General features: G+C 39.5%; 1 protein-coding gene across 1 annotated transcript in view; it reads left to right on the top strand.

Moving 5' to 3' along the window:
• Nucleotides 1-16905, top strand: part of LOC125136743 (coiled-coil domain-containing protein 170-like) — a 54176-nt gene extending 37271 nt beyond the window's left edge. Inside the window, exons 7-10 of the mRNA XM_047797535.1 lie at nucleotides 7854-8078; nucleotides 8907-9119; nucleotides 11770-11905; nucleotides 16502-16905. Of these exons, the coding sequence (XP_047653491.1) occupies nucleotides 7854-8078; nucleotides 8907-9119; nucleotides 11770-11905; nucleotides 16502-16905 (978 nt within the window). The remainder of the gene's footprint in view (nucleotides 1-7853; nucleotides 8079-8906; nucleotides 9120-11769; nucleotides 11906-16501) is intronic.
• Nucleotides 16906-19383: the final 2478 nt, after the last annotated feature.

Below are 19383 nucleotides of genomic sequence, written 5' to 3'. Positions count from 1 at the left end.
GCTCTCTCGTTCTTTTAAGCAATAGAAAACATTCCCTTTTTTGTCCTCTATAAAATATTGCCCTAACTTCTCTGTTTTTAGGAATTATGGTTACTAATGCAATTTTCTTTTGGTTAGCAGTTGCTTGATATATATTTTTTTTATTTTACTTGGTCCTAATTTTGTTTTGACATCCACTGAATTTGACTAAGGTGTTTGATCGCTTTTAGTTGCATGTCTCTTGAAACCTACTCCTGAAATTTTCTCTTTATTGGAGTATATCTCCAAGAGAATATTTTAAAAAATGGATCTTCGTGTGGCAAACTTTCTGACCCAACATGTGCTTGATAACCCTTTTATTATGCCCTCATATTTGAATGATAATTTGGCTGGATATAAACCTCTAGATTCAAAGTTCCTTCATTAAATTCTTTAAATATATCTCCTTGCATTCTTTGCTACTATTGAAAAGTCTAATATCAATGTGATTCTTATTTCTTTGTAGGTGATTTGTTCTTCTCTCAGGAAGCCTTTAAATTTTTTTTACTTCCTTCAATGTTCTTAAATTTCAATATAATGTGCTTAGATGTATTGTTTTTCCTTATCTTATTTGGCACTTCATGAACTTTTTTTTTCCTGCATGTACCCATAGCATGTGCAGGTTCCTTGGCCAGGGATTGAACCCACACCATGGCTACGACCCACTACAGTCCACTAGGAGCCACTGTAGTGGCAACACTGCATCCTTAAGCCGCTGAGCCTCAAGAGAACTACATGAACTTTTTTCTAAATTTTTCAAAATTTTTTGCTTTTTTTTTTAAGGGCCTCCATGAACTTTTTAATATAAGGTTTTCATCTGTTAATTTTATCATTATTTATTTCAGCGTTTCCCCCTTTATTTTGCATATGGAGGTTCCCAGGCTAGGGGTTGAATCGGAGCTGTAGCCACCGGCCTACACCAGAGCCACAGCAACTCGAGATCCGAGCCGCGTCTGCAACCTACACCACAGCTCACGGCGACGCCTGATCGTTAACCCACTGAGCAAGGGCAGGGACCAAACCCGCAACCTCATGGTTCCTAGTCGGATTCGTTAACCACTGCGCCACGACGGGAACTCCCCCCCTTTATTTTCTTTTGATTTCTTTCTTTTTCTACTTTCTTCTTCTGTGACTATTTTTTTTTAACAGCAAATGACTTTTATTTTAGTTTTTATTAAAGTATAGTTGACTTACAATGTTGTGCCAGTTTCTGCTGTACAGCAAAGTGACCCATTCATACATGTATATACATTCTTTTTCTTATATTACCTTCCACCATGCTGTATCCCAGGAGATTGGATATAGTTCCCTGTGCTAAATAGTAGGACCTCATTGTTTATCATTCTAAATGTTTGCATCTGCTAACCCCAAACTCCCACTCCCTCTCCCCTCCTTCTTGGCAACCACAAGCCTGTTCTTTATGTCTGTGAGTCTGTTTCTGTTCTGTAGATAGATTCCTTTGTGCCGTATTTCAGATTCCACATATAAGTGATATCATATGGTATTTGTCTCTCTTTTTGACTTACTTCACTTCTTTAGTTGCATCCTCTTCTTCTGTGTCTCTTAATAGAAGATTGGCAATTCTAATTCTATCCTTTATTTCTTTGCATAATGATTAATCTTATGTGTCAACTTCCCAAGCTATGGTGCCCAGACTTGGCCAAACATCAGTCTAGATGTTGCATGTTAGATGCGATTAATATAACAAGAAGACTTTGAGTAAAGATTACTTTCCATAGTGTGAGTGAACCTCATCCAATCAATTGAAGGTCTTAAGAGAAAAGACTGAGGTCCCCCAAAGAGGAGGAATTCTACTTCCAGATTGCCCTCAGACCTGAACTACAATATGAACTCTTCCTTGGGTTTCTGATCTGCCAGCCTGCTCTGATGATTTTGGACTTGCCAAACCCCACAGTTGTGTTAGCCAAATCTTTCTCTTTCTCTCTCTCTCAACACACACACCTCTAATACTGCCTTTCTTGCCACCTTCTTAGTCTGATCTTCCAACTCACTCAATTTGTTCTCAGCTTTATCCATCCTATTTATCTTGTCTATTGTGTTGTTCATGTCAACTATTATATGTGTCATATCTAATATTTCTATTTGGTTGTTTTTACTTTATAATTTCTTGATCTGTCATTGTAAAGGTGTCTTTGAGTGAAGGTAATGTTATAGGTTTTGCATTAAACTGAAAGTGATCAGGAAAAGCATAACCTTGCCCTAAATTGCAGTTAATGGCAAATGAAGAACTAGCCCCACAGAATACATTTAAAGGGACAACAGAGGACAGAAATAAAGTAGGCTAATGATTACACTATATGAGTTGACTTGTTCAATATAAATTTTATACCTGTCAAAGTAGCAATTTGTAAATACTGTTTGCAGTTTATTCAGTTGACTTTGTAATGATATGATTTTTGACAAAAATATTTTAATCTCAATATTTTAAGATGTTTTACTTAAAATGAGATTATTAATATATTTATATACCACTGTTTCAGATATCCATAATTTATATTTATAATTGTAATGATTGATTATTTTGTTTGTTTGGTACATGTCCTCTTTCCCCTTAGCAGATTTTATTTTATGTACTACAATAGGATTGTACTGCATTTCTTCATATGAATCCTGTAAGTCCTTCATATGATAGTAACTTCCTTTTTTTTTTTTTTTTTTTTTTTGGCCATGCTCCTGGAATGTGGTAGTTCCCAGACCAGGGTTCAAACCTGCACTATGGCAGCAACCTGAGCTGCCAGGTGACAACAGAGGATCCTTAACCCACTGTGCCACAAGAGAACCCACTATAAGTTCTTCATGTAAGCTTTTCCTTTTTTCTTTTTTTTTTTTTGTCTTTTTAGTGCCACACCCACGGCATATGGAAGTTCCCAGGCTAGGGGTTGAATAGGAGCTATAGCCGCTGGCCCAGGTCACAGCCACAGCAATGTCAGATCCGAGCCACGTCTGTGACCTACACCACAGCTCACAGCAATGCTGGATCCTTAACCCACTGAGTGAGGCCAGGGATCAAACCTGCCTCCTCATGGATGCTAGTTGGTTTCGTTAACTGCTGAGCCACGACAGGAACTCTGTTGGTATCTTTATTAAGTCTACATCCCTAATTTCTCTTTTTCCTTATGTAAATATGCTTTCTTTTTTTTGATGCTTTAAGTCATAAAAGCAAGAAAGGCTATAAATATTCCTCTGTAACTGTCAAATACATTTTAGTCTGAAGTGTTCTTTCACTTTGTTTTATATACGTTTATAGGTTAATATTTGTTTCCATTTCTTCTTTGAGCTGAAGTTATTTAGGAGAATTTTTTTACTTTTTTTTTTTTTTTTTTTTTGCTTTTTAGGGACACACCCAATGGCATAGGGAGCTTCCCAGGCTAGGGGATCTAATCCGCCTATGCCACAGCCACAGCTACAGCAATGTGAGATCCGAGCTGTGTCTGCAACCTACACCACAGCTCACGGCAACACCAGATCCTTAACCCACTGAGCGAGGCCAGTGGTCAAACCTGCCACCTCATGGTTCCTAGTCGGATTTGTTTCTGCTGTGCACGACAGGAACTCCAATTTTTTACCTTTTATGCTTATATGTGTATATTATATACATGTATATTTTTTAAAATATGAGTCTTCTGTGGAAAAGCAGCAGCCCACTTCTGTGTCTCCACCTATCCTGTTTCCCAGAAGGAACTACTTTCAATCCTTTTAGCTATTGCTTCTGGTAGTAAATCCCATTTTCCTAAATAATTTGTTTATATTACTGTATCTTGAGTTATTTATTTTAGACATTATCTGTTGACTTCCTATTATATGATAGATGAAATTGTCTCTCTTATATCACTTTCCCACCTCATTCTTCCATCTTCTCAATATAGTTATATCAAAATTTTTAGCTAAATCCATAATCAGCATGTAATTCACTGTGACAACTAAATAATGTTTACAAAATGCCAAGTATTATGCTCATATCCTTTCCTTACATGTAGTGCATGGTATTTTCTGAGAGTTAATATTTTCCTTGTGTTTTCATATTATAATTTTCAGCATTCATTTGTTAATTTTCCCCCCAAATACCACATCAGATGATCTTCTAATCTATAGAAATCTCCCATTCCAAATCCTTAATTTTCTTGCTTCAATCTGGACTCTGCTCTGGGCCTAGGCACAGTCATAATCCTGTGAATTTTATTCTCCAATCTCCTGGTTAAGTTGTACTATTTCTGGAATATCTTGTCTTCCTCTCTTTGATTTACTTTCTTATTTTGCTGGGGTACATCCTATAATAGAGTCCTAAGAAATGGTGTCTTAGAGAGAGAACTTTTTTTTTTTAAATCCTTGCATTAATGACAATATTGTTATTTTGTTTCCTCCCAAACTTTCGGCTTAATTGATAGTTGGGTTTAGATTTTATGTTCTTTTTTTTTTCTTCTTTTTAGGGCCTCACCATGACACATGGAAGTTCCCAGGCTAGGGATCTAATGGGAGCTGCAGCTGCCGGTCTATGCCACAGCAACGCCAGATCTGAGCCGCATCTTCCACCCATGCTGAAGCTTGTGGCAACACCGGATCCTTAACCAACTGATGGAGGCCAGGGATCAAACCCGCATCCTCACGGACACCATGTCAGGTTCTTAACCCGCTGAACCACAATGGGAACTCCTGTAATAACACATTAAATAATCATTTTTTTCTCATAATAAAAGTAATTTATATACATTAGTTCTGTATGTTTCTCCATCCTAATATTCTATATTTTCACTTTCTCTTGCTTCTTTAACCAGACTTGCTTGGAGTATCTATTTTCTTTTTTGAAAGTACTAGTGGTTCTTTTCAATGTATTTTATTAATTTTTAGTTTATATATAATGAAAAAATATCTTTATTAAATCTGCAACTCTTTCTTTCTCTCAAATTTTTTTTTTCTGGCAGTAATTTTATAAAGTACAGAAAAGAAGAGCGAATACAAGTAACCAGTAATTCTACCACTTTGAGAAAACCACTGTTACTATATAGATATTTCTTATGACTATTTTCCATGAATTTTTTAAAAAAATTTATTATAGTTGATTTATAATGTTCTGTCAATATCTTCTGTACAGCAAAGTGACCCAGTTATACATATATATATATATACACATTCTTTTTCTCACATTATCTTTCATCATGTTCCATCACACGTGATTGTATATAGTTGCCTGTGCTATATGGCAGGAACTCATTGCTTATCCATTCTAAATACATGAACACTTTAACATAATTGAGATAGGTATAATTTTTCTTTATCCTCCTTCCTTTATTTATATGTTGTTAGTATTTTCCCTTAGTAAATATTTTAAAAATATATTTATAAGGAATAATCAGTCTTATGTAATGTATTTAATTTTTTGACATTTGAATTTTTATTTATGTTATAGATAATGTTGTAGAGATTATCTTTGTGCTGGAATCTTTATCTACCTGCAAAGGCTTTTTTTTGGGGTGGGGGGCCTGCACCCACAGCATATGGAAATTCTTGGGCCAGGGATTGAATCCAAGCCCCAGATGAGACCTATGGCTATAGCTCTGGCTGTGCCAGATCCTGAACCCACTGCACTAGGATGGGGATGGAACCTGAGTGGCCGCAGAGACAACATCTGATCCTTAACCTGCTGTGCTAGTGAGAACTCCTTGGAATCTTTGTCTAAATACTTGTTTATTTCTTTGAAGAGTTGAACATACCTATTCCATCACCTTGTGCTTACAACATTGTCTACTTAACTGTACCCTTGTTAGCTTTATTTGTTGTTGTTGTTATGTTTTGTTTGCCAATTTTTTAATGTATCCACAAATGGACTTGTGATTTACTTTTATTTATTACTCAATGAATTTATTACATTTGTAGTTGTACAATGATCATCACAATCCAATTTTATAGGATTTCCATCCCACAACCCCAGTGCATCACCCCACTCCCCAAACTGTCTCCTTTGGAGACCATAAGTTTTTCAAAGTCTGTGAGTCAGTATCTGTTCTGCAAAGGAGTTCAGTCTGTCCTTTTTTCAGATTCCACATGTCAGTGAAAGCATTTGATGTTGGTGTCTCATTGTATGGCTGACTTCATTTAGCATGATAATTTCTAGGTCCATCCATGTTGCTAGAAATGCTGGTATTTCGTTCCTATTAATGGCTGAGTGATATTCCATTGTGTATATGTACCACATCTTCTTGATCCACTCCTCTGTTGATGGACATTTAGGTTGTTTCCATGTCTTGGCTTTGAAAACAGTGCTGCAATGAACATTGGAGTACATGTGTCTTTGCGAGTCATGGTTTTCTCTGTGTAGATGCCCAGGAGTGGGATTGCTGGATCAAATGGTAGTTCTATTTTGAGTTTTCTGAGGAATCTCCATCCTGTTTTCCATAGTGGTTGCACCAATTTATAATCCCACCAACAGTGTGATAGGGTTCCTTTTTCTCCACACCCTCTCTAGCACTTAATTGTTTGTAGACTTTTTGATGGTGGCCATTCTGGCCAGTGTAAAAGGTGGTACCTCATAGTGGTTTTGATTTGCATCTCTCTGATACTGAGTGATGTTGAACATCTTTTCATGTGTTTTTTTTTGGCCATCCGTATGTCTTCTTTGGAAAATTGTCTGTTTAGATCTTCTGCCCATTTTTTGATGCGGTTGTTTGTTTTTTTGATATTGAGCTGTAGGTGGTGTTTATAAATTTTGGAGATTAATTCCTTGTCAGTCGATCCATTTGCAAAGATTTTCTCCCACTCTGTGGGTTGTCTTTTTGTGTTGTTTAGGGTTTCCTTTGCTGTGCAGAAACTTTGAAGTTTGAGTAGGTCCCATTTGTTTATTTTTGTTTTTACTGTCATTACTTGAAGAGGTGGATCTGAGAAGATGTTTCTGTCATTTATGTCAGAGTGTGTTTGGCCTATGTTTTCCTCTAAGAGTTTGATAGTGTCTGGTCTTATATCTAGGTCTTTATTCCATTTTGAGTTTATTTTTGTGTATGGTGTTATGGAGTGTTCTAATTTCATTCTTTTACATGTGGCTGTCCAATTTTCCCAGCACCACTTATTGAACAAGCTGTCCTTTCTCCGTTGTATATCATTGCCTCCTTTGTCATAGATTAGTTGGCTGTAGGTGCGTGGATTTAATTCTGGGCTTTCTATCCTGTTCCATTGGTCTATATTTCTGTCTTTGTGCCAGTACCATACAGTTTTGATGATTGTTGCTTTGTAGTATAGTCTGAAGTCTGGGAGCCTGATTCCTCCAGCTCCATTTTTCTTTTTCAGGATGTCTTTGGCTATTCTGGGTCTTTTGTGCTTCCAAACAAACTTTAAAATATTTTGTTCAAGTTCTGTGAAAAATGTCCTTGGTAATTTGGTAGAGATTGCATTGAATCTGTAGATTGCCTTAGGTAGTATAGTCATTTTGATAATATTAACTCTTCCAATCCACGAGCATGGTATATCTTTCCATCTATTTGTGTCATCTTTGATTTCTTTCAAAGTACACCCTTGTTAGCTTTAAGCTACCACTCTTATTGTCATATTTCATTTTCTGGATTTTTGGCTGCACCCATGGCATGCAGAAGTTCTTGAGCCAGGGATCAGGCCCAAACCTCAGTAATGACAACATGGAATCCTTAACCATTAGGCAACCAGGGGATTCCCCTGGATTATTTTAATAATGCATATTTATGGTGAAAAAATATTTTACTTATATTAGAAATGTCTATAATTTATCAGTCTAGAGTAGATCTGGTATGATAGTGTAGAACACCTCCTTAAAGCATAACTTCTTTTTTTCAATGCGGTTTATTTCTGTAAAGGAAAGCTCTGGGACTAAGATTTCCCAGATGGATGAGCATGGCAAGACATTCAAGTGGCTAGAGAAAGACAACAAGCAAGAAATATTGAATATTCCGCAGAATTTGCAGATTGTTACAACTCAAAGATTAGAGGAGAAAATTCAGAAACTTCGGAAACAGCTCAGTGATTTGAAATTGTCAAATAAAAATATGAAAATTCAACTGACAAGAGTAAATGTCCTTAAAGTAAGTAAAGGAGGGAAGGCCTTCAAAAATTCAGTTAAGCTTCGGTCTGTTACTATTTTTGCTGCATGTTTCTCATTGAACTTAAAAAAATAACATGAACATTATTTTACATACATACAAAAGAATATATATAATATTAAAGCATGTAGAATAATAAAATTAGATGCCTGAAAATCTATTGCTTATCTTAAGAATCGGAGTATTACCAATGCCACTGAAGTCCCAGGTATCGTCCTCAAAGGTAACTGGTATTCCAAATTCTAGGAATCTAGATCCCTTGCTTTTTGTTTTAGCCTTAATTTTTCTTTTTGTGTTGGTTAATAGTTAAAACTCTTAGTCATTTTGGGGGAATCCTCTTTGGATCTTCTCTATATTAAGCTTCAGTTGTAGTATGTCAAACATACGTTTTATGCCTGAAACCAAAGATGTACTAGGTACTTATTGATCAATTTTTTTTGCCAGTTTTTCAAGAATATTTCTCTTACTGGAGCCAATTATTTTCTCTATTTCTGTGTTTGATCAGGAAAAACTGTAAGACTTTTGAGGACAAGGAACATGTGTTAAACCTCTTTAAATCCCAGTGCCTAGTTTTTAAAAGTGCTCAATGACTGTTGGTTATTGATGAGCATGATGTTGGAGAAATGTGCTCTTTATTCATAAACTGTGGAATTTTCTTTCTATTATCCAGCTCTTCAAAAAAAGAAAAAAAAAGAAAAGAAAGAAAAAGAGGGGGGAAAAGCATGAGTTATCATGCATCATAATTGTCTGTTATTTAGAGGAGATCTAAGTACAGTCATCTTCCTTTTCCCCAACCTTATATCCTCACAGGATAAAACAATTGAGAAGCTCAGGCAATCTTTATCAAAACTTGAAGCAATGAAAGGGAAGAAAGTTGTGGAAACAGACTTGAAAATTACATTAGACTCTGCTGAGCAGGAGGCAAAACGGGACAGAGAGAGGGCCCATCAGATGTTGGAAACTGTCACTCCTGAGCTCTGCACAGCAAAGAGCACACCTGAAGAAGCATCAGGACAACAAGAGGTTTGGGGTTTCTTTCTTTCTTTCTTTTTGTTTTAGTTTGGTTTTTTACAGCTGCATCTGCAGCATGTGGAAGTTCCTGGGCCAGGGATTGAATCTGAGCCACAGCTGCAACCTACACTGTAGCTGTAGCAATGCCGGATCCTTTAACCCACTGCGCCTCGCCAGGCATCAAACCTGTGCCTCCACAACGACCCAATCTGCTAGTGTTGGATTCTTAACCTACTGTACTACAGCAGGAACTCCATGGTTTTTTTTTTTTTAATTACGATATTAACACTGTTTAAGTTGCAATGATAAACACCCACCTCAATTTAGACTCTACCTTAAACAAAAGGGAGTTGATTGCCTTGTGAAATCAAAGAGAGTTAAACAACCTGAGTTCTGAGAGGGCAGCGATGCACCTGGGCCCAGGATCAGCACCGGGAACCTTCACTTAAGGTCTTTATCACCATTTCTTCTTGGCATCTCTCTGTCAACGTGTCTGTCTGAATGACAGCCACAGTTTTAGAGTTTCTGTGACAGGAAAGAGAATCCCAAGAAAGGGTCTAACAAGCCCCGTTTGGGTCAAATGCTTATCCTTGGTGAATTCTCAGTGGCAAGGGATGAGATATATGATTGTCTTAGCTTGGGTTTGTGTACACATCTTCTGCTTAACGGAAGATAAGGAGGGTGGGGTGAGAAAGAATGGAAGTTGAGGGGAAACCACGTGTTTGGGGAGGAGTCACTTTCTCAGAAAAGAGGATAGTGCTTCTAAACTTGCCTAGTTTTTCACTAGATTTATATAATAGATATTGTAGGAGAATATTCTAAAGCCTAAATGGTAATTTGAGGCTATAGTGAGATTACATGTCATAACTCCGCATATTAGTTTCCTAGGAAATATGAAGCTTTCATCAGTTTCCTTAAGAGATTCTTAAAACAAGAATATGATATTACCATTTACTTTTTCCCCCTCTTTTTAAAACTTCTGCATATTCATTTTCTTAATTGTTTTTATTCTTCTCTTCATTGTCCCTTATTATATTTTCATTCCACTCTCTTCTCCTTTGGGCATTCAGCAGTTTACTTCTGAGATGATTTTGTCTTGCTCTTGTGTTTAATCATCGCATCTTCATTATCCATTAGGCATCTTAGACATATTTTTCCTATTTCTATTCCAAATTATTGTATTTCCAATTCAAAAGAAAGGTGTTTTCCCCCACGTCTGCAAATACTTAATTGATATTTAATTCATATCAGATGTTGGCAAATATATTTCCTCTGCTTCATGGCTATTTTTTGGTAGGGACTATTTCACCACCTGTGCAGTTTAGATGATGCTCCTGTTTTCTTCTCATGACAATTTTGTATGGATATTTGCCCTCTATCTGTGTAGTTTAAAATCCTTTTAATTGCCCTGCCCTCTACATTTCACGTATGTCTTCCTTAGGTTGGTTAGGGAACAGGGTTTACTTACCAGGTTTCCTAACTCAATACCACCCTCTTCTGCTGACACAGTGAATGCAGTTTCAAAAGTTTACTTTAGGAAGTAAAACCTTTTATTTTGGGGTGAGGGGGTTATGTGATGACTAATTCCGCAATGCACTCTTGTTTATATAAATCCCTTAATTTCCAGTGCTTGCTTTTTTCTTTTCCTTTATCCCTAAGCCTCTCAGGAACACCTCACCCTTCCAAGTAGCTCCCTCTTTCCTCAGAGACTTTGCCCTGTAGAACTGCCATTTCTTTCATATGCTTCTAAGCCCTATTCTTTTGCATCCCACACACCAATGTTCTGATCCCCCAGGTCTCAGACTTGTTCTTAGGATTTCCCCATTTGTGAGCTGTCCTGTTTCTGGGATACCAGAGGAACCAGCTGCATCCTCCAGCATGGGCTCTGGGGCTGCCTCTTTTGGTTTAGAATATTTATTTCCCCATTTATATGCAAACTGAAGTCTGCGGTATTCCCTACTTGAGCTTTAGGCATGATTTATGGATGGTTTTATCTGCTCTCCTTGCTGATCACTACAGTTTTTAGAGGATGGGTGGACAGATATGTATTTAGGAGACTGTTCTTACCTACAGCAAATCAGAAGTCCCCAAAGTAATTACTTCATGGATGAAAAATGAGCAGCAATAAATTAGGTTTAGCCTATAAAATTGTAAAAACAAAAACAAATCTTGAAATGCAAAGGTAATTTTAGACTTCTTTGTGTGTGTGTGTGCGCGTGCACGCGCGCACGCCTATGCGTGTGTGTGTGTGTGTGTGTGTGTGTGTGCTTTTTAGGGCCACACCCACAGCATATAGATGTTTCCAGGCTAAGGGTCGAATCAAAGCTACAGCTGCCAGCCTACGCCACAGCCACAGCAACAGGGATCCAAGCTGCGTCTTCATCTACACCACAGCTCACGGCAACGCTGGATTGCTGACCCACTGAACAAGGCCAGGGACTGAACCCGCATCCTCATGGATACTAGTTGGATTTGTTTCCACTGCGCCACGACAGGAACTCCTAGAATTCTTTTAATAGAGATTTTTTTAGCTTAAAAATATATTTGAATATAGAATATGTTACCCTTCATTAAAAAATGCTTAATAAAACTAAATTTCTAATACAAATTTCATTGTACACAGATAAAGACATGTCTTGATTTTTGTGGTGGTTCTTTGTAGCTTGTTAACTTTCGAGAAACTATTATGAAGATGTTGGGATTTAACATGAAAACAGCAGACAAGAAAATCATTAATCACCTAAAGTTTATTATACAAGTATATGAAGCATCTGACAAATCAAAGATTGCTTCTGAGTGTGAGACTGGACAGGATAATGAATAAAGAATTTCTGCCAATAAGAACTCAGCGGATAGGGACATTTCCTCCAGCATGTTGAATATGGCTACATTATTAATAAAATGCATTGGAAGCTTTTCACTTGAATTTGTTCTCTCCTTTGATACCTGGCAATTCACTTTTCTTTGTCATAATCTTGTTTTATACATTTATTTACAGTCTAGCCTAGATTGTTAATTGTAAGGTATAGTATTATCTAATTATATTTATTAACTGTATTTTAAGCAAGATATTAATCAGAGCTTCTTCTTAGTCGAATATTTTTATCTATAATTAACAGCCTCTTTCTAGAATGAAGTTTTTTGGGTATACCCCCTTACAAATCGAGGGAAAGTTATATTCTATAATTTGAATCTATCTTATCTATTTGATTAACTGAGAGTTTGAAAATCAGACATGAAATGTTGAAGGGTAGGAAAGTTATTTAGAATTCTTAGGGAGTTCCCGTTGTGGCTCAGTGGTTACAAACTTGACTAGTATCCATGAGGATGCAGGTTTGATTCCTGGTCTTGCTCAGTGGGTTAAGGATCCAGCATTGCAGTGAGCTGTGGTGTAGGTTGCAGACACAGCTTGGATCCCATGTTGCTGTGGTTGTGGCTATGGCCGGCAGCTGTGGCTCTGATTGGACCCCTAGCCTGATAGATTGTATTGTTTTTAATTTTCTTAGTATTTAATAATGTCTGCCAGAGTTTTCCTGGTTGTAGGCCAATATATAAGTTTATGGACTATTTTTAGAGTATAATTTCAGGGTTTTGTTTTGTTTTTTTTTTTTTCATTTAGAATGGGAAACTGGTCATCTTCTAGGGTAGTTGTGGGTTTATCTAAGATGTCCTCTGTACAAACATGTCAAGCATCTGCACAGGCCTGCAGACACAATGCCTGCTGTGGTCATTTGAAAAGATCTCCTATGGGGCTTAGTTTTAGAGGGATTTTCAGGTGTGTCTACTTTAGGGTGGTTAGGGAACAGGGTTTTCTTACCAGCTTTCCTAACTCAATACTCAATGGAAGGAGTACAGTTACACTGGAGCTTACAGAAGTAACACTTTGGAAGAAAATGGTTATCTTGAATAATCATTCAAGGAAAAGATGAGACCCACTTCTAAATGGTCACAGCCATGTTTCTCAAACGTGTGCTAAGGCACTCTGGAACACTGTAGAGATCTCAGCATGCCACGTAGTATTTCAATTTTTTTTTTTTTTTGGTCTCTTGTCTATTTTAGGGCCGCACCTACGGCATATGGATGTTCCCAGGATAGGGGTCTAATCAGAGCTGCGGCTGCTGTCCTACACCACAGCCACAGCAACGCAGGATCCGAGTTGTGTCTGCGACCTACACCACAGCTCAGGGCAACGCCAGATCCTTAACCCACTGAGCAAGGCCAGGGATGGAAACTGCATCCTCATGGTTCCTAATCAGATTTGTTTCCACTGTGCCACAATGGGAACTCTCATTTCAAATTTTAAAGGCAAATATTGACATTTGACACTTGTCAGGAGACTTTTACTTGAACTATTAGCTCCTAGTAGTTTATAGTTTGACCATTGGCTCAGCGTTCATTCCCTTTAACGACTATCTTTATAATGGAAACTGCCCAGGGCTTCTCAGGAGTTTTAAATTTGTTCACAAAGGGGACCCAGCAGTTGACCACCAAGTAAGCTGACCCCAGGATCCCTGACTCCAATGTAAGAAGTTCACTTACTTTTCCTCTCAAGAATATCCTTGACCTAGTAAAAGAGGAAAGGTAGGGACACTCTACCCAGAGCCCCAACTGCAGCCCAACCTGCTCAAACTCTAAGAACTACCTTCTTGTTCAGGATTCCCCAAGGGCCCTGGCCACAGATCAGCTGTCTGCTGCAGCTTCAGCACAAAGAGCTGGAAGGACTGCACAACCCCACAAGCCATGCAAGCCGTTCCTCAACTTCTCCAACTCCTCCTCTCTGAGGAGTTTCAAGTACTACTAGCTTCTGGGTCAAGCTCTCCATGAAGGTGTATGTGCCAAGGTGTGGTCGTGTCTCATGGAGCCACTTTATAAGCACTTTAAAGAAAAATCTGCAAGTGCAAAGCATCCTTAGTCTTAATGTTCCTTTATGAACTCTGTTGGTAGAAACTAGTTGTTCAACCACAGAGCACTGTAAAAGATTAGCAACATCAGTTCCAAGCAGACAAGGAAGAGGGGCCCTTCCAGTACCTGGAACAAGTCTTTTCTAGAACGGCTTTTTCTTCAGTGATCAGGAATGAATTTAGATTTAAGACTTTAGATAAATAGCTCTCAACCGTCAAGATGCAGCAGAATCACCTAATTAAAAAAAAAAAATTTTCTGGGCCTATCTAGAGATTCCAGTTCAGTGAGTGTGGTGTGGGGCTAAAGCACAGACATTTTTGAAAAAAGCTCTCTATGTATATGAATGAATAAAATTACTTTGGAAAAGTTTGTCAGTGTATCAGTTTCCTGTTGTTGCTATACCAAATGATCGTAAACTTTGTGGCTGAAACAAATATTTATTTTCCTGGGGAAATATTTATTTTTGGATGTGTCAGGGCTATATTCCTTCCCGGGGAGGAGAGAATCCACTTCCTTGTCTATTCTGACTTCTAGAAGATGCCCACATTCTTGGCTCATTGCCTCCTCCTTCCATCATCAAAACCAGGGATATTAGGCCCACCCAGTCTTTCTCACACTACCATTTCCTTCTCCTCTTGTAAGAACGTGTCATGTATGATTACATTAGGCCTACCCAGACAATCAAGAATAATCTCCCTCTCTCCCACCCCCCCCCCTTTTTTTCCCATTTTATGGCCACACCCACAGCATATGTAAGTTGCTAGGCCAGGGACTGAATTTGAGCCATGGCTGTGACCTACACAGAGCTGCGGCAGTGGTGGATCCTTTAACCCACTGTGCCAGGCAGGATATCAAACTCATACCTCAGCAGTGACTTGAGCCACTGCAGTTGGCTTTTTAATCCACTGCACCGTGGCAGGAACTCCAATCTCATTTTTTTCTTGTCTTTTTAGGGCCACACCCTTGGCATATGGAGGTTCCTAGGCTAGGGGTTGAATCAGAGCTGTAGCTGCCAGCCTACACCACAGCCACAGCAACACCAGATCTGAACTGCGTCTGCGACCTACACCAAACCTCATGGCAATGCGGGATTATTAATCCACTGAACGAGGCCAGGGCTTGAACCTACATCCTCATGAATGCTAGTTAGATTTGTTTTTGCTGAGCATGATGGGAACTCCCCAGTTTCCCTCTTTTAAAGACAGCTGATTAGCAACCTTAATTCTCTCTTGTCATGTAGCCCAATATATTCACATGCTCCAGGGATTAGGACAAGTACACATTTAGGGAGCCATTATTCTAGAAACCTACCACCATTCACATCTTATAATTGAACACATCCCTGCCTTATGAACAAACAAACTCACTACATATATACTTAGCAGAAATATGTATACGTAGTCTGCAAAAAGACATTTACAAAATTATTCAGGGCAGCATTGTTCATAATTGCCCCAAACTGGAAACTAGCCAAATGACCTAATGTTTACCAAAATATGTTTACCGAAGTAGAGCAAACAGGACAACTGTCGTGGTCTGTGTACTTGGGCCGAGAACAAATTTCCAGACTCATACTGGAGTGAAAAGAAGAGATTATTGAGCATGGTGAAGTGGAGAGAAAGCAGAGATGCTACAAGCACAGCAGGAGGACTTCCTCAATCTGGGAGAGGCAGACAACAGGTGGTTCTCTCTGTTTTTATAACCCAGGGAGAGCAGTCTCCCAATACAGCTGCCGACTGGTTGGGGAAGGCAAGGGGTGTCTTAGGACACCCTTGCTGGTTGGTTGTGGGGTGTATAAGAGCCCTATAGGGTGGGGTGAGGAGTGGGCCACATACCTTTCCTAGTAGGGGGCAGGTAGGAGTAAGCCGGGTTGCTCAAGGTGGGGGAAGAAGCTTTACAATGACACAGGTGGGGCGATGCTAAGGATCTGATAATTCTTGTCTTGGCCAGAGGCTTTGAGTTCAATCTTCTTGAAGGGGCCTTGAAGCCCAACCACAATCAGATCATTAGTTGAGCATTCAGATCTTCTTCAGATGTAGGACAAGGAGAGGCAAACTGGAATACTGAATTTTCTCAGGGGCCAAACCAGAAACAGACCTTTTGTCCAAGACTGCAGAGATGACATACAGAGGAGGGTATGAATTTGAGGAGAAATGGTACATTTATGGAACTCTACTTAGCATGTGTTAAGCCCCAATATGGTGGAAAAAGCAATGAATAGCTTGCAAGAGGACTTTAGCTCTTGATGAACATGTCACTAACCAGACTTGTAACCCTTGGCTAGGTCCTGGACTGAACTAGAATTTTCTTTACCTCAAAATTAGAGAGGATTTCTAATTCTAGATTCCAGGCAGCACCAACTACCCTGGCAGAAACAATTTTCAGGTCAGATTAATGCAGTTTGTTGCCAAAGAAGTACAGGAGCCAGCAGGCACAGCAACCAGGCATATTCCGCATCGGTTTTTCCTTAGCTGTAAGGCGCGGGTCTACAGGCTTAATAGGCAGAGATCAAGCCCCCTCCCCCCGTTTACCTAACTCAAGCCCTTCTCCTACCAGCGTCCCCTACCGCAAAAAAAGGGCCATTAGGACCCGAGCTCCCTACTCTGAATCCTCGCCTGTGGCCCAACACATCCTAGCAACAAGAGCAGCTGCCTACACAGAGACCATTTTTCTGTACGGCACTCCCACTCAAAATTCCACTGTGAATGTAGTTAACTGTAAATGTCACACCTTCCATGACCGCGCGTGGACCCACCCACCCTGCGCAAGTCCGTGCTCTTGCGCATGCGCGCTGCTAACAAGCAGCGCGTGCGTAGCCCTGCGGGCCCCCAGGACGCTAAACTTGCACAAGGGAGGTGCTAGACTGGAGGTGCGTCAAACTGCCGTTCCTCTATAGGCGGAAGACGCGGAGCAACTGGTGGTGACTGGCTGACAGGAATGATTGGCTGGTGGAAGGACTCTTTCTGGAACACGCTATGATGTGGGCTGGGAACCTGCGCTAGAGGGCACCCCGATGTGAATCCATAAGTTAGGCGGCCGGGCTGGGTGCGGAGTCGAGGAGTCGGTTCCCCGGGGAACAGTTTCGGGGGTGCGGGAGGCCTGCGTGCGGTCCTTGCTGGAGGATTCTGGCCCGGTTCCCTTGCGGGGATGCCCGGCTGACCTGAAGGGGTGGACCTGCAGAGTGTGGGCTGTGTTTGGCGTTCTTGTCCAGTAGCTCCGTCAGACTCCTGTAGGGCGGGCGGGGCGGGGGGGCACCCCTATACTGAATAGGAGGGTCTGGGTGGCGCCCCTGACTGGCTTTAAAATCTCTGAGGTTTTGTCAGAATCTAATGCTCGGCCAAGGTTGAAGCCCAGCGCGCTGTTTCAGGCCTGCCGCGCTGGAGTGCTGCGTGGCTCCCGAAGGGCCCGGGGTAACCCCGGGATTGGCCTGTTTTGGGAAGGTCGTCAATTTTGCAAGTCTAGATTTTGGAGATCTGGGGTTACATGCCAAGAGCTCAGCAAGAGCGGAAACTCCTCCCCATAGGCGTCCACTCTGGAGAAGAAATGGATATTGGGCTTCGGTTGGGGAGCGGGATCTGAGGACTGGGAAGCAGCCTCAGGTGCTGCAAGTTGAGTCCGTAGAGTGCTGGAGGAACTTGGCTGGTTCTTATGGCGCTCAGATTACAAACAGTTATCCCGATATAGTTCTGTAATTTATCTGTTGCTTAGGTCATTTTGGCCTCTACCAAATATCTGGGTTTCATTTACAAACCATTTCTTAGGGAGGTGAAATCAATGGCAGAGCTCATCTTTTGAACTAGATTCATTCTTTGATTTCGGGTTTTGGTAGGTGGCTTTTTACATTATTCTTAAATTCCGATGCTATCTTACAGGAGTCCCATATATGGAATTAGAGGATCTCTCTTATTAACAGTTTTATTGAAATGTAATTTGCATGCCATAGAGTTAAATTTTAAGTGAACAATTCATTGATTTTGTAACATTTACAGAGTTCCGCAGCCATCACTGTAATGAATTAGGGAATCTTTGGCGATTTTTTTTTTTCCTTTACTGTTGTCAAGTTTGACTAAGTGGCTATTTTGGAAATAACAACCTAAGAGCTTCTGAAAAAATGTATGCTCAAATTGTGTATACCTGAGCAGTTGAAATTAAGAGAATTGAAGTAAATGTTCCTAGAAATTGTGGGTATTGAAACTTTTCGTGTATTGTAATACTAAGAAGATAGGGACCATTCCAAGCGTATAAGCCCCATTTTACAGTTGATAAAATCAACTTTGAAGGATAAATTGCTTAAAGCTACCTATTTGTGCCTAGGCTAGGCCCCAACCCTGCATACTCTGTCTCTAAATTTATTGCCTTTTCTACCTCATTGCCCTGGTTTCCAATTATATTATGTATGTATGACCTGTACAATTCATTCATTTATTGAGCAAATAATTATAGAGTGGCTACTATGCCAAAAATCAACCAAAAACACTGCTCTAGGTGCTAGATACCATAGTGAACCAGCTAAGTACTTGCTCCTCAGCCAATATTTTGATGAGACAATGATCAATTAAGAAATATACTAATTTTAGATATTGAGCCATGCTATTAAAAAAAAATTTAGAGTATAGGGAATGGTGGTAGGAGACAGGATCTGACTTGAGCAGAAATCTGGAAGGAGAGGAAGTTGGGGCATAAGGAAAAGAAAATAAGAATTTGATTTGAGAAACTGGGAAAATGGAGTTGCCACTTGCTTAGTTGAAATATATTAAGTAACACTGTGGAAGGACCAGGTTTGGGGGCTAAGATGATGAATTCAGCTGTAGATGTATTTAGATGCCTCTTAGTCTACCAAGTGGAAATATGGTGTTTAAATCCATGAGGTTGGATGTAATATGACCAAGGGAATGAGCGTAGGTAGAGAGAAGCCAAAGCAGTAATCTCTATGACGCTTCAGTGTTCAGAATTCAAGGAGATGAGGAGGATCCAGGAAGGAAGCTTGAAAAGGACAGTCCTGTGTTTTAGAAAAACCAGGGGAGAATTCAGCCTTAGGAGACAACGAAGTGTTTTGTAGAAGGGGTAATTAACTGTGTCAAATGTTACATATTAATCAGATAATATGAAGACAGAACAGCCCATTTGTAAGAGAGATATGTAAAATCGTTTGATATAAATGTTCATACTGGCAGTTGCTACTGAAACATTTCTTCCTATTTGAGGAGGTATACATTTTTACAATATTTTTAAAGGGCAGTTTAATATTAGCTAAAATTGGTGCACATTTGTTTTCTATAAATAATTTAACTTCTAGGAGTTTATCCCACAGAAATGTTTATACATGTATACAAAGAGATATGTATAAAGGTGTTTAATACAGCATTATTTACCA

Source organism: Phacochoerus africanus, chromosome 9, assembly GCF_016906955.1.
Source record: "Phacochoerus africanus isolate WHEZ1 chromosome 9, ROS_Pafr_v1, whole genome shotgun sequence".
NCBI lineage: Eukaryota > Metazoa > Chordata > Mammalia > Artiodactyla > Suidae > Phacochoerus > Phacochoerus africanus.
This window is presented reverse-complemented; position numbering and strand designations above follow the sequence as displayed.